This window comes from Gasterosteus aculeatus, chromosome 7 (assembly GCF_964276395.1).
Source record: "Gasterosteus aculeatus chromosome 7, fGasAcu3.hap1.1, whole genome shotgun sequence".
Classification (NCBI taxonomy): domain Eukaryota; kingdom Metazoa; phylum Chordata; class Actinopteri; order Perciformes; family Gasterosteidae; genus Gasterosteus; species Gasterosteus aculeatus.
The window spans coordinates 4,839,424-4,854,199 of NC_135694.1; the positions used below are offsets into that span (position 1 = coordinate 4,839,424).

Sequence of the window (14,776 nt, forward strand, 5' to 3'; positions counted from 1 at the left end):
AAAATACTTTAAGCGAAACCTCGAGTCGAGTGTAAAAGCAGCAGCAAGTGGTTTTGTGTCTTTTCTTGCAACCACCTTTGTGCTAAGCTAACAGTCTCCTAGCTTTTCAAATTCAACCGACTGATAAGAGAGCGGTATCTTCTTTCCTCCCTTTGCAACCAGGCGAGGAGCCCAGTGTATTTCCTCCAATGTTAAATGTGGTGGAAATTCTCCCCCGACATTAAACACTTCGATCGTCCTCATGTTGTGGTTTTTAACGTGGCATTTTTTTTTTTTCCAAAAGCCTGCGTCTGAAAAAAATGTTTCATACGCTCAGAGCGTCGGCGAGGAAAAGTGTTTATACAGAAGAACAATGTGACTTACACAAACATAGGTGTGTTAAAGGTTAAAGGTTGTCAAAGGTTAACGTTAAAGGATAATTCCATATTTCCAACGTCAAGCTCAATCAAAAGAGAGGCGGCACCAAATGCGGTGTCCTTTCTAACCCTGCATCTGTTATTGTTAGAACACCTTCACCAAACAAAACGCACTGTCCGTGTGTCTAGAACCGCTCAAACCGGTTTTGTTTCATCCTCTGGGATCTACGATGTAAAGTGTATTAAAGAAAATTAAATAATGCTGGTTTGATAACACCTTAGATGATTAATTCAGCTTTGTTTTATTACAATATACGCAAATTCATATCGACGCTGATGTTTTTTTTTCTTTCTTTCTTTTTCTGGATTGATGTCAAGTTGTGTTAAGAAGCAGCAAGTCTGAAGGGGGGGATTTCACTCTAATCGCTTCCAAGTCATATGATCAACCGTGAAGAGGTTAGTCGGGTTAAGCTGAGTCAAGCTGGTTTCAATTCGACACATCATGACAGGAAGTCGAGATTATTAGAGCCTCACACTGTATCTTGCTGGTGTGCTACGAACGTCCATATAGGTAAATTACGTCCCCAGATTGAAATTACCATAATAATTAAACCCATTTATAACTTTAAGTCAATGAAAGCCATGCTGCTTTTTTATAAATATTAATTTCATTAAAGAAAATGTATTGGGTTAATAGGTCCTCGTGTTTACAGAGTAGTTCCCAACATTTCTGGGTTTGTGGTCCCTTAAAATTAAGCAACTGCGCTGTATTTTTGTGTATTATGGGTAAAACTTGTGTGATTCGCTTTTGAAACATCCAACGATAAAAGACAACATAAAATCTATTTTCAGACATTGTATATGTTCATCGGATAATCATAAAATTATTTTATTTCTTTACATTTTTTTATTTCAGCTGTTTTCTGGCTATTTTACAGCAATCTATGCGAACATGTATAATTTAATTTAATAATAGTAAAATTCTACTACCGAATTTTTACTTGAGTAAATGTCCTCCACTGGACCAAACATGCACAGTTTTGTAAACTACAACCAATAAACACTTTGAATACTCTTTTTTTGTCAGGGCCCAAACGTTTTACTTTGAAACATTTAACCGGAAGCCGTGTTGGTTCACTGCCCGCAGCTTGACGCCGGCCCACCAGCCTCCCAGGCTGAACCTCCCATTAGACGGAGACATGGGACTGTGGAGTCACCCAGGAGGGAGGGAGGGAGGGAGGGAGAGGAGGGGGGGGGGGGGGAGAGAACTCTTCTCCACAACAACCAAAACCAAAGGAAGGAAACTACATCGAGCTGAAGATGTTTAACGGAGCCGCTGCTTCTTCACCTGCGTTTCTCATTTCTTCTCAGTCTGGCAGCGGAAGAGACGATCTAAATGACAGCTGAAGTTATCCGCGCGTTTCTCACACCTGCGGCACGCGGCCACACCTTCGCCTAGCGCCACAGGTAGGACGAAAAAAACACTCCTGGCTTCTTCACCGGCTCTTAATTCACTTCGAAGAGTGTTATGAAGTGTTGCGGATGCTTTACTAAAGGTTTTATTGTTTTTAAATGGTGAATGATGTCTGCCATATGGCGTCAGCCCGCTTGGAAAAACGAAGAAATGCTTTGATAAAAGTTATATATTTTACACAATAACGGTAGTCATGACTTCACACACACACACACACACACACACACACACACACACACACATTCTATCCTGCACGAGTAGCCTAAGGCTACTTTTAGGTTTTGTACCAACAATGGAGATGTGTCTGTACACCTGTTGTACACCTGTTGTACACCTGTTGTACACCTGGGAAAAGGTATTAATAGACACAGTGAAGCGCATAGATGTATGTGGAGAATAATGGTTCGCCTGTTAAAATAAGCACCTGGTGTAGGTTAATCATTCAGATTAATTCTGATCACTTAATTAAGTGATTTGGATTCGAAACTGCCTCGACAAACTGACCTCCGGCGAATCACCGATCCCCAGAATTGTTTCCCAAATAAATGTGTGTGGATCTCACGGAAGGTAACGTGTATTTCTGTGAGAAGAACTGAAAGTTTCCACCTTGAGCCCACTCGTTGGTTTGGGGAGGGGGGGCCTGGGGGGGCCGTTAATGAGTGATCGCAGGGCTTTCCTTTGGTCGGTGAGTGGAGAGGAGGAGGAGCGGCCTTTAATCAGTTAACCAGGACCCGTGTCTGCGGCCTCGGGCTTTGTTTGCACACCCAACACGGAACTCTGCGCTGAACTTCAGGTCACTCAGGAGAAGAAAAAAAAGGCACACAAACTGGTTCTGGTCCCCCGGAGTCTGTCCGTCTCGTGTGTACGACACTGGAAATGACCCCCCAACAGCAACGACGCGACATAAGAGTGTCTCTTTAAATGCTTTGCCTCACCTGTATTTTTAGTTTTTTTGTTGTTGCTTTGGGCAGATTTGAATAAACAACCTCGGGACACTTGATTCTCACCAGATACCGAGCTGCCGTTGGGCTAAACTCATTTGCCGGCCTTCTGTAGAAAACGCGCTCCCCCCCCCCCCCCCCCCCCCCCCCCCCCATGTGACGCCTGTTTGACCAAACAATTCACTGAAAGCGTATGCAAACGCTGTTTGCCCGAGGTCTAGTTTGTCCGGCTCCTCTGCAGGGTGACGCCACCTGGAACAGGATGTAAACATGGAGCTCGGTGCTGCTCGGTTGGAACGAAACCGCGAAAATAAAAACCTTAAGCATCCCACGAGTGAAACACTTCAAAAACAAGCTCACTCCCTCTTTTTTATTTTATTTTTATAGTTATTGCACACCAATACATCGAGATTGGCGCTTGTTTGTTTGCTTAAAGTACAGTTCAGAGCTACTGGGTGGATTCACTGGAGGGGAGGGGGGAGGGGGGGTGGACAGCAGGTCTGTTTGCAGTGTGAGAGGGGGGGGGGGGGGGCTATTGATGAGTGTGGGCTGCTGGGTAATAGAGAAGAGACGGGACTTGTTTTTATCAAACTGCTCGCCCGAGGCCACGCGAATGAGGGTGTTTGGACCAATCACATTCAAGACGCAGAAGCGACAGGTGAACGAAACACTTCCTGCCTCCTCGTCTCACCTGAAATCAGAGGACGGTATTCGCTCACATCCAGCAGTTCGGACAGATCGGATCATTTTTTGTTAAAAGCGGCAGATCGAGCTTTAACAAGGGCTGACTTTATATAGATTGGTCGCCATGACAACCCAACGACGGCCTCGCTGGAATCGGACGGCTCGGGGGTCCTGGGCCTGCACTTCAAATCAAAAGTCCCATTCCGAGTTGATTTGGGTTGCATTTCCCTCCTGTCGAGAAAAAAAAAAAAAAAGTCGAGCCGTTGAACGGCGACGCTGAACAGTGGCTCTTTGTGCGAGGCGCAGTCGAGAAAAGAAAAAAAAAAAGGTCGCACAATAACATCACTCACATGCACGGCTCGAGCTCTCTTTTATGGGGAGGCGTTATCGGTTGCGGGAGGTTATCTCACCAACCGAATATGCAGGTTATTAAGAGCCGGATAAAGCTGGTGGGGCGAGACGCGGTGCCAATTCTTTTTTCGGTCATTACGCAGACTTTTGAAATCGGTGTATTGACATTTCAGCGGGATTTTAAAAGCCCGCCAGCTGATAACGGGCCTAAATTGAGCAGCTTATCGAATGCTGCTGCTCTCTTCCTGCAGAGACATGCGAAGGCTCACCCCGCTCGCTGGTGACTTCGGGTAAATCCTGGTGATAATAGCTTCTTTTCTCTTCACTTAGTGTGTACACACACACACACACACACACACACACGAGATAAAAAGCCTTGTGTTGCTCGGCCAAAAGGAATCCGGTTGTAGTTAACGTTTAATCTGGCACCGGGAACAATAACCAGGAAACGTGATGAATTTAAACAAAGGACTATAATGTTTGTAATTCAGGGGGACATTAATTATTCATTTGTCTGTCTCTGTAAACAAAGATCATATTACAATTTAAGTAATGCAATCAACTTTCACAGCGTTTACTAGTAATCAGTTCCTGCAGTTAAACACCTTCACTCAAAGATGGCATTTTAAAAAGTCACAGTCATTGCTCCAAAAAGGCCATTTCCATTTGGAGGCATTTCATTACGGCTCCAACTGGAGATCTGTTAACATGCTCATTATTGGTTTTGATTAATCAATTTGGTGTGATCGGTTGGTTCAGAATGTCAAACGCGTTGGAGAAAAATTAAACCAGCAAAAAACAACCTCAAATTCACAATAAAGCTAGAAAAGCCATCTAGTCTTTTATAGTTTGTTAAAATCGTCTACTGCCAGGACTTTTTTCCTCTCAGGTTTGTCCTTCTGAGCTGCTCAGCAGATGATTCCATCCTGAGAACCGCCGAGCTCCTGGATGAGAAGACTCGCTACGGAAATTTGGGCGGACGTGAACGAAACAAACTGTATATACGACAAAAAATATGAAGGCACAGTACACAAAAACAACCTAAAAGTCAGACCGGTTGGCCCACTTTCCCATCGTCTCATGTCCCCCACATGAAGACCGTCTCCCTTCTCGCCGCCCCCGTAACACGCACACCGGCCCAGTGGGTGTCGAGCCATGTAGCGCCGGCTCGGGTTGTGTTTGTGAATATCCAGACACTGGAAAGAAAATGGATTTCGGTGATGTGTTCGCCAACCTCGTCCACTTGGAGGTAGTTTCAGCGAGTCGGCGCCGCTAAAACGACACGTATATCCACGCGCTGGTCCCGTGGAATAATACCGCACAGTAACAAAACTCTCCACAGGTAACATCAATCTCAACTGCACCCCGTCCAGTTCATTTTTAGTTTCCTATTTTCCCGGATGAAATTTTACACCTGCAGCGATCGTTCAAAGAAAACGACTCGGCCGCCGGCTCTTCCGCCCCCCCCCTCCGGGATTTCAATCCAGTGCCTCCTAGGGGACACTCAACAGCAATCTCACTTTTATTGGACCTGTTCCTCCAAGATGAAATGTTTCAATTTACTCCGGTGCCTCCTCATAAAAAACAGAGGCCATGTGCAATGCATCGAAGGAGCAGACAGCGTGCAGCTACTGTCGGCCAACAATGGCCCAAATCAGGGCGAATGATCCTTTTGATGGACAGATTGAGTCCCCTTCAGGGGGGGGGGGTGAGGAGGAGGGGGGACCAACATGACCGGCCCTTTTGGATCCCAGCTGCTGTTCTTTGTATTTTTAGTTTTCTTTAGTTAGTTACTCAGGGAACCAATCGACAGGTGAACTACTGGCCGAGGCCGTTTTAACTGAAATGTCTCCCGGCGGGTTCAGGTCTCAGATTTTGAGTCTGGCCACGTTAATACCTTTAAAAAATAAGCTCACTCCTCACCCCGCTCTCCTCCCCTCCGGTGGCGCTGCACACTCACACTGGCCGCATTTGCATTGCAAACTCGCCACCCGACTCCACGCCGATGCGAACCAGCTTTTTCCCAGGCGGTTCGGCCCGTGTGGCGCTTACAAACCCGCGTCTAAATCGCGCAGTTCAACATTTCTAGGAAGCCGGAAGGATCTGGTTTTGTTCGTATGTCTCTAACCTTCTTGTGCCCACGATCATTTTATCAAGACATACGAGTCATTTAACAGGAAGTAAGTTGTTGCTTATTTGAAACATCTTCCTGTCACGACACTTAATAAACACTGAAGCAATTCAGTGGGTAGTTCTGTCACATGGTTAGGGATCGTGTATTTCAACAAATAGACATGCAGGATTCTCCCCAAAAGAAATTCAAGCGTTCTGCGAGCACATTAAAGCCGCCCCGAGAGAGAATAGAGAGCAGAAAGCAGCATATCGGTGAGATGTATATACATAATGCCGCCGCTCAAACGAGAAACGGCAGCAGGAGGGAGAAATCAGTGCGAGAGGATGGAGAGCTTCGCCTCCTCGAGCGGGACCAGTTATAGTGAAAGTCAGCAGATAGCGACTTTCTATCAGGACTTATGCAACGCCCCATTAATGCCACGGTCCCCGACGCCCCGCTGGGAAATTACCTCCTCACAGTCCGCGGAGACAAGGGACACGTCACCTGGGTGGGTGCTTGCCGGTGCGACAGAGTGTAAAACAGGCTCCTCTATTTGAAGCCCAGCCCGTTTTGCACTCGGCACCCCTCTCGGCTGATTGAGAAGTGGCCGTGGGTCACAGCCTGGTTCATCTGAAATCACAAGGAGGGGGGTCTCCATGAAGGAGGAAGGGTGGATGGAGGACGAGCTGGAAGACGAGAGGATTTGGACTCTTGTGCTTTTCCGACTCTGGCTGTGTTTTGATGGGGGGGGGGGGTCGTGTCGTTCAGAGGCCTGCTCACGGTATTGCCTGTAATGATGAAGCAACGCAGTGGGTGCATCTTTCATATATATATAAATATGTAAACATTATATAGATTTTTTTTGTATTATTTATATATATTTTTATTTATTTATTTATGTACATATATATTTATTTATATTCATATATATTTATGTATATTTATATATATATGTGTGTATTTATATATATATATATATATTTATATATATATTCTCATCACCTATGATAATGAAGTTTAACTTTAACACAAAAAGTCTTGACGTCCTCAATAGGGATTAAATCAAATCTAACACGGTAATGATGTTTGTCGTCAGGTAGAAAGCACCAGACTTTGTAATGAAATGTGGCTGCAGACAAAACGTATTGCACTCTGTTGAAAAGGTAAAACGGAGAGGCCCGCGGGGTCAGAGGGTCAAGGTAAAGAATAGAAAGCGTTTTGTCTTCCACGTCCTTGCTTTTATTCCCACAAAGAGACACTGTCTCCTCCGCTCGCAGACAAACCCATTCAAGTCCCGGTGATTAATTATTTACCCGGGCCACAAAATGCCAAAGCAGAGAGAAACACACCGCCGTCCCGCAGGTACACACACTCTCACACACACTCTCACACACACTCACACACACACACACACACACAGAGTGATTGATGGCAATAACGTCTTTATCGAGGCTGCGAGTTTTTTCGCCCAGGTGTCGAAAGGGCCGGATGAGGAGAAAACTTTCACGTGTCCGAAATGTCCAATCAATAGCAGCCAGGGACTCCGTCAACCTTTTAGTGGGACGTCTGTGATTCAAGTTTTAAACGTCTTTGCGCTTGTCCCTCCGCAGCTCCACGACACCGGCGGCCAAATGGGGGGCCAATGCTGCAGGGTGATAAAAAGGTGAGTCATCCGCTCCTCTCCTTCTTTGGTTTCATCCTACAATCAGTCAACGCCGTCACTCCGGTCGGCACACAGAGCCAGAAAAAAAATGAATAGTCACGCACCACGAAGCCCAATTCAGAAGCGGTTGAGTCACGGCGTTGCCGCCCCGGATAATGAGACGTAAACGTCGTCCCGGATACCCGATTCATTTGACTCAGCGTCGGCTTGGTATCAGCGCTGAGTCACCGGCAAAAAACTACACTGATGGTCGTCCCCGTCGGCCTCAACTGTAGCAAATGCTACCATGCTAACACACGGCCTGCGTTAGCATTGTTAGCAGGCCGTGTGTTAGCGTTTAGCTCGTGGATGAACTGTGGACGGTTTAATAAAAAGGTTCTCGATTCAAATCCTCCTCGACCACGCTGAACGATTTCTTGTCTGGTTGCGCGCAGATGGCGAGCGGCCCATTGACAACGCGTCCGTGCTCTCGGCCTCACGTGGGCCCTTTTGTGCAAACCGGGAGTCAATATGCCGATAGCCGTCACCCGCGGTTACTGTATTTCCCGCCAGCGCTGTCTCTTCACGGAAGCCTACAAAAGGCATCGTAGTCTCGACGGCGGCAGAGAAACGACATTTTGATTGCAGGTTAAAGAAAAAGGGCGACCCTGTAATACGCATACCAGAGTCGTAATCCCCCCTCCACATTTTCTATTTCTTCTTACCACGTCAGAGTGAATGCTTGTGACACACACACACACACACACACACACACACACACACCTTCCTAATGGTCTTCCGTGTCACATTTCTGGGCTTAGTTGTGTTTGTGGTTTGGCAGTCTGGGCCTGTGGGTTACTGGGTCAGCAGCGAGGCCTCGGCAACCCGACAACTTTCAGGCTTTATTTTGAAAACCGGTAATTATTATATTAACTTGAAAGAATCTCCTCCTATGTCTCATTTTGCCTTTTTTGACCTGGTCCCCCCCGCGGTAAGCAGCATCTTCTCCGGTGCACCGTCGCAGTTAAATAATATGCAAATGACGGCTCGCGATGACTCTCCTTCTCAAACAACACGCAGCAGGAAGGGAATCCCGACGGAGACACTAGAAACTCCCCCCGCCGCCGAATGCAAAGACCGGTCGAGGTAATCAAATTAGAGCCGCTGCTTCAGTTTGGACCCGACAATCACGTCAAAGACGAATAATATTATCAAGCATGAGTCTTTCCTTTGGAAACTCCTGTTATTGATGGAAGCACGGTTTCATTTTCGCTCTCCTACTTCCCGGCTTGGCGTGTGTGTTTTGTCTGTTTGCCTCAAATGTCACCTCGGCTCGGCGGCGCTGCCCAGGAGCGAGAGACATGGACAGCATTCATTTCCTCAGCTTTCCACTACGAAGGGAAGAGAGAAGGATGCAAGGAGAGAGGGAGCGAGAGGTGCTTAAGTCAGAGGCTGAAAAAAAAAAAGACTATTATCGAAGAAATCCATCTGAGTTCCTGTGATGTACATGGATACCAGAGGGGGGGGGTGGGGTTAGGGGGTTGTGGAGAAAACAAATAAAAAGGGACGGGTGAGAGAAAAGGAGCGAGGCCCACGCAGCCGGCGATGGCTGACAGCAATAAAGCCGGCGTGCCAACGGCCCTGATGGAGGTCCGAGCTCTTGTGTTCTGTTGTGAGAAAGAATCTCTTTTTTTCTCCCGGGCATTGCAGCCGATCAGGGGGCCAAATGAGCATTAATTAGCCTCCGACGCGTCTCCTTTTGTTTGCTTTTTGTGCTAAAATGCCCCCTTTCGCACTCAGCGGGGTCCGCTGCTCAGACGAGCACGTAATCAGCTCCCCGTTCGGCTTTCGGCGCCGTTTGCCGAGCATGTTACTGTCATTTGTGCTGACGGGTGTCTTCTCACAGCCGGAGGCCCGACGTGAAGCGAAAAGATACGTCGCAGGTTCATCCCAATCCTCTCCGTCTGTCTCCCCCCCACAGCTACGTCTACGAACCCTCCGAGGCGGTGGACGGGGGGAAGTCGGACTCGGCGGCGAGCTCGCTCTACCAGCCGCACCACCTGCCCGGCGGCGGCATCGGCGACCCGCCCGGCGGCCTGGGCAAGCAGAAGGAGGGCTTCAGCAACCTGGGCTACAGCCGGTCCAACAACAGCACGCTGAAGCTGGAGGTGGACAACAACCACGTCAACCACCGGCTGCACGCCGCACATCCGCCCGCCAGGGAGCCGGAGGACAGGCAGGCCAGCGCACCGCCCGCGGACGGAGGCGTGTACATCATCCAGCCCGCCGGCCCGAGGTGGGCGGCGCAGGACAACGGGCCGAGCCAGGTGCCGGTTTACCCCGAAACGCGGGAGCACGAGCGCCGGAGGGGCCGCGCCGGCGACGACAACGGGTGGGGCCGCCCCGCCGGCGACGGGAGCCTGTCGGCGGACGAGGGCGTGGGGGGGACGCCGGAGTACCTGTGCGACACGGGGGACGAGGGCAGCGTGCTGTCGGTGGAGATCCACACCAGCACCACCAGCCTGTCTTCGGCCGACACCAGGGACGAGCTCAGGCCCCCCAAGACCCCGGACGTCTCCACCGTGGAGAGCGGGATCTCGGTGATGAAGAGCGAGGACGAGGAGGAGGGGGAGGAGCTGCACAGCGTCACAGACTCGATGGTGGCGGAGGCCCTCGCCGCTTTGGAGGCCGCCACCGCCGGGGAGGACAGCGAGTGACGTAACCCCCCCCTCACCTCACCTCACCTCACGGGACACGTTCAAAGACCACAGAGTTCTGATTTACAAGCAGAAAGTGGAACGAATGAAGGAAAACTGCTGTTATTTTTGTTTATGCTTTCGTCAGCTCCGACGTATGAAGGACGCCACTTTCCCAACGCCGACACTTTTTGTGTCGCGTGTGTTTCACACTCCACGGCCTTAAACGGGCCTTCACGTATCCGCACTGCCCTCGTAGGTGTCTCATCACGTTTGCTTCATCCCGGGGCGTCGCCACGCCGACGGAGCGCACGTTTCCTCGGTTCTTGCCGTAGCTCGCCGCCTCTCTCCGAGAGTCTCGCCCTCGTCCCGCTGAGCCGACGGGAGAAGAAAAGGTCACGTTTTCTTTTCTTTTTATACCCGCGTTTGTGTCTCTATTCCGCGTCTTCCGCTGTTATTTATAATATCGCCGCACCGCCTTTGCTTTGTTGTGAGAAAAGGAACCGGATGTTATTTATGAATCTGTCGTCGTTGATTTATTCGGGATCAAACGTAATGAATATCGTGTCAACTTAAAATAGTTTTTCCGCAGGTTACTAAAAGGAAGATGCGCCCCCCCCTCCTCCACGTTTCACTGATTGATTCAATGACATTTTTACGTTTTTACAGTTTTTCATCCACGGCTGAACCGTGAGCTTCACTAGACCAGTTGACGTAAAATGATTGGCGATTAAACCTTTTTTTTAAATACATTTCATAGGTCAGGTGTTGTGCCCATGACATTAGTTCACTCGCGTACCTTTGGACGAACTAATTGAGGCCAGCTGGTGCGAAGCGACGAGTGCGTTAATGCTAAATAAACCGTTACGCCCAATGAGGTTCTGGATGCCGCCTTTTCCCTCATTGTTTGCCCGCCAAATCCTTCCTAAATATTATATTTGTATTGTAAAATAAAGGAAAGCACTTTTAAAAAAAAAACGGTGCACTGTGAGGTTCTTTGTGTACTGCCGTGTGATGATTCATCCTCGTGTGGACTTAAGAAGGGACTTTGGGACTGTGCAGAATAAACAGAGGCCGCTGCTAGCGAGTGAGCTAACGTTAGCCGTGCTCGGCTGTATTTCGGAGACATTTACAACCGACTCGCTGTGTCACTAACGACTAGTGAGAAGCGTCATGTTGCACATTGGTTCAAAGTTGCACTTGAGGAGTAAAATTCAATCTTTGCAGTGGTTCTGTTGTTACAATCCACTGGTTTTGACGCTGGTGTGTCCTTGAAAATGGATTTTTTTTGTTCAGCTCATTTCTTCATCCGTGTTTACGGGAGCTTCCCTCCCTCTTCGCAAACATGTGCGATCGCCGCGGGACTCTTGGTGTTTAAACCGTCGCTGTCGCGAAGCAAACACCTCCTCGGCCCCACCGGGGGCCCCCGGGGCCTCGGCTAATGAACACCTCGGGGGAGGGGGGGGGGGAGCGCCTTGGAAACATCCACCACAGCTTACGGATCCAAAAAAGACATACTTGTGTAAATAAATGTGTGTGACTGATTCAGGGCCCTCGCAGCAGGAGAGGCCCTTAGTGTGTCCGTTTCCTTGCAGGAGGCGGAACGGAGCCCGTGGCGATACCGAAAATTAGCCCCTTTTCCTTGGACATTTAGGACATTTATCTCACCCACTTCTTTCTATCTTCATCCCTCTCCCTAATTGCTCGCCATGAGTCTCACAATTACAGTGTGCTCCTTGCAAGTGTCTCTCTACGTTGTTGTCGGGAAGACAAGCAAGAAGGTTTGATTCTCCTGAAGAAGATGCATTTGTCTTCAGCAGTCTTTGGTCAAATTGTTTGTATTTTAAAAGGTTTTTCCCTGTTTTTCATTAAATCCCTGTTGGTTTCATGTCACATGAGGCACGGTGCCACCTGACGGTTTAACCCGCCACGAGGCGTTTGTGCGTGTGTGTGTGTGAACGCACTCAAAGTTTAGCATTTCATCCTAAATGACTGGTGGGTTCAGTGGATCTGCTGCTCAGTCAGCAGTCGAATCACAAGCCGGTAGAACAAACGCTCTCATTCTTCGCCACCGACTTCTTCCTAAAGCGACGCCGCTTCTCGGTTCAACAAGTCGCGTATTCGCCAGCAGCGTAAACAGCCTCGCCGTTATACTTTAAAGTTAACAGATCCGATCACGCAATCTATGACGCATGTTTGTGTTCCTGAAGAGGCTCTGCTTTTCTCGTTACGAGGTCGGGAAGTCACACCTGCACCAAAGAGGGTTTGTCTTGAACCAAATGAACAAACAACCTTTCCGTACGACAACAGGATCAAAACCAGTGACTCACCTTTTCATCAATACACCGTTTATTTCCGCGTGAAGCGGTTCTGGGGTTTTGTGCGTCACCAGATTACTTTGATCCTTCAAAAGAGAGACACACACAGAAAGGTGGATTTTCTGTGGACAGAGATGAATACGCAGCAGCTCGGGGTTTGTTTTGCAGGAAGGTACGGAGGTTTGAAAAGGAGCGTTCATTTGAATACGGGATGGTCATGCTGAACCATGTTGGTTGGGGGTCTCCTTCAAAATAAAAGTCCCTTTAAGTAACGCAACTTTGTGTAGCACCTGCATCCATGTTTTCCATCAGAATGGCCTCCGCATGTGCTCCTTTCCGCTTATTTGAAAAGCATCTTAGTGGACCACGAGCTGCAGATCCACGTTGGACTGAAAGGAAAATTCTCTCAAAACATAAACACCATAAAAACATGTTTTCAGCTAAATACCGTTGCAGTTATAACGCCTTCGGGCCAATGAAAGGCAGCCCTGTGTTGTCAAAAGGAAAGTAGACTTTGTGATTTATCTGAAGGGCGTTGACAGTGTCACGAGCCTTTACGGGTCAAGAAGCATTTAACTCATTCGAGTCTGGTATTAGTCTCTCGGGACTTTCTGTCATGTCTATCCTTTTATTTTCCTTTATCCTGCCACGCTTCCATTCTTCAGACCTTCATCGAGACCAATGTTTGAACGAGTGGAATCTGAAGGTTTTATAATGACGCACACGGGCCGGAGCTTGCAAAGTCCTCGTGGGAAACGTTGTTCCCGATCACAGCACGCCGCTAAAAATACATCAAAATCTGAACAACAGCAACAGATAAACTGAAGCGGTCATCTGCGTGTTGGGACCTGTGGAGCATCCCAATGCATTTGTCCCAGGTGTGCTGGATTTGAAAAATCAGAAACACATAAACAGGCCATAATGTGAGACTTCATCCGACGTCCTTGTAAAGATCAGAGACGATGCATTCATGTGAATTCATTAATACTTAAATTGATTTAAAAGCACAAATGGGACCAAAGACGACCCCCCCCCCCCCCCCCCCCTCGTATGAAAAGCTCTCCACCTTTCCACCCCGTTTAGTGTGTAAGTTCCCTCTCAGTATCTCGCGGTAAGCGATTCCTCCAACGCCGGCTCCAGATAACAGCTCCAAAGTAGCTCATTTGTGCCACAATCCAGCCGTGCGGTGACTGCGAAATAAAGAGCAGATTCCTTCATGTTGCCTTTACAGGCCCAGTGTACAGCAGCGTCCCCCCCAGGGGGGGGGGGGGGGGGGGGGGGGGGGGGCGCCTGCTATGTTTGTTTTTCTCAAGGCTTTGTTGGAGTTAATGATGTCACCCTTAATTGTGGGACACACACACACACACTTCCTTGTCTCAGTGGGATTGTAGGGTTTTATTTAAAGAGGAATCATACACCTGCGACAGGATTATTCTGTGTTCTCTCTGGTTAAATATTTAACCTGTAAACCGATTTTGACTCAGCGGGGAATGCTGAAACAACAAAGCTGGGGTGGGTGGTGTGTTTTTGGCTTCATTTGGGTACAAAAAAAAAAATCCACAACCACTTTTCAGCATGTAATTTGAGTGCAAAAAATATACACCTGCTCTCAGCTCTGTGAGAGGGCTCTTCCCATTGGCTGGTAATACTTAATCCTCTAGGGGGAGCCAGATTCAACAGCGCAATATCCTGCAGAACTTTTGGACTATAAGAGGATTCTGATGATACCGTCAACGGGTTTCAACAGAGAGAAAGTTTGCTCTTAAATGTTTTTAAATTAATCCCCCCCCCCCCTTTTTTTTAATACACACACACACACACACACACACACACACACTTTAACGATGGAAAGCAGATTTGTTTTCCGTTTATGTTTTTGGGGACGAAGACTCTGCGTGGGGGGGGGGGGCTGGGGGTTGAGCCATTTCACAAGGTCACTGCGTTCGAGGGCCTAAAAGGTGTTAAACATTGACTAGACTCCCTCCCTCCAGCACCACATATTCCCCACCTGAGCCAGAGCTCCATCCTCTTGGCCGACATCCAGGGACGAAGATAAGACGTGGGGCCACTTAGCCTTCCATCGGCATGGGGACCCTGGATGACTCAGGGCCTCCGTTCACGAAGTCACGCAAAAGGGACGGAACGGAGCTTTAATGTCACCCAAACCGCTTTCGTGCCTTTATTTTCCCCTGTGGAATTTT

General features: G+C 48.4%; 1 protein-coding gene across 1 annotated transcript; it reads left to right on the plus strand.

Moving 5' to 3' along the window:
- Window positions 1-1,545: 1,545 nt before the first annotated feature.
- LOC120823008 (uncharacterized) lies at window positions 1,546-11,235 on the plus strand. The gene is made up of 3 exons (XM_040183059.2): window positions 1,546-1,823; window positions 7,530-7,582; window positions 9,543-11,235. The coding sequence occupies exons 2-3, from the start codon at window positions 7,551-7,553 to the stop codon at window positions 10,276-10,278; spliced, it is 768 nt and encodes a 255-aa protein (XP_040038993.2). The 5' UTR covers window positions 1,546-1,823; window positions 7,530-7,550; the 3' UTR covers window positions 10,279-11,235.
- Window positions 11,236-14,776: the final 3,541 nt, after the last annotated feature.

Coding starts and splice junctions, on each gene's coding strand:
- LOC120823008 (XM_040183059.2), top strand. CDS start 7,551: ATGGGGGGCCAATGCTGCAGGGTGATAAAAAG. Junction 7,583..9,542: donor TGCTGCAGGGTGATAAAAAG/GTGAGTCATCCG, acceptor TCCCCCCCACAG/CTACGTCTACGAACCCTCCG.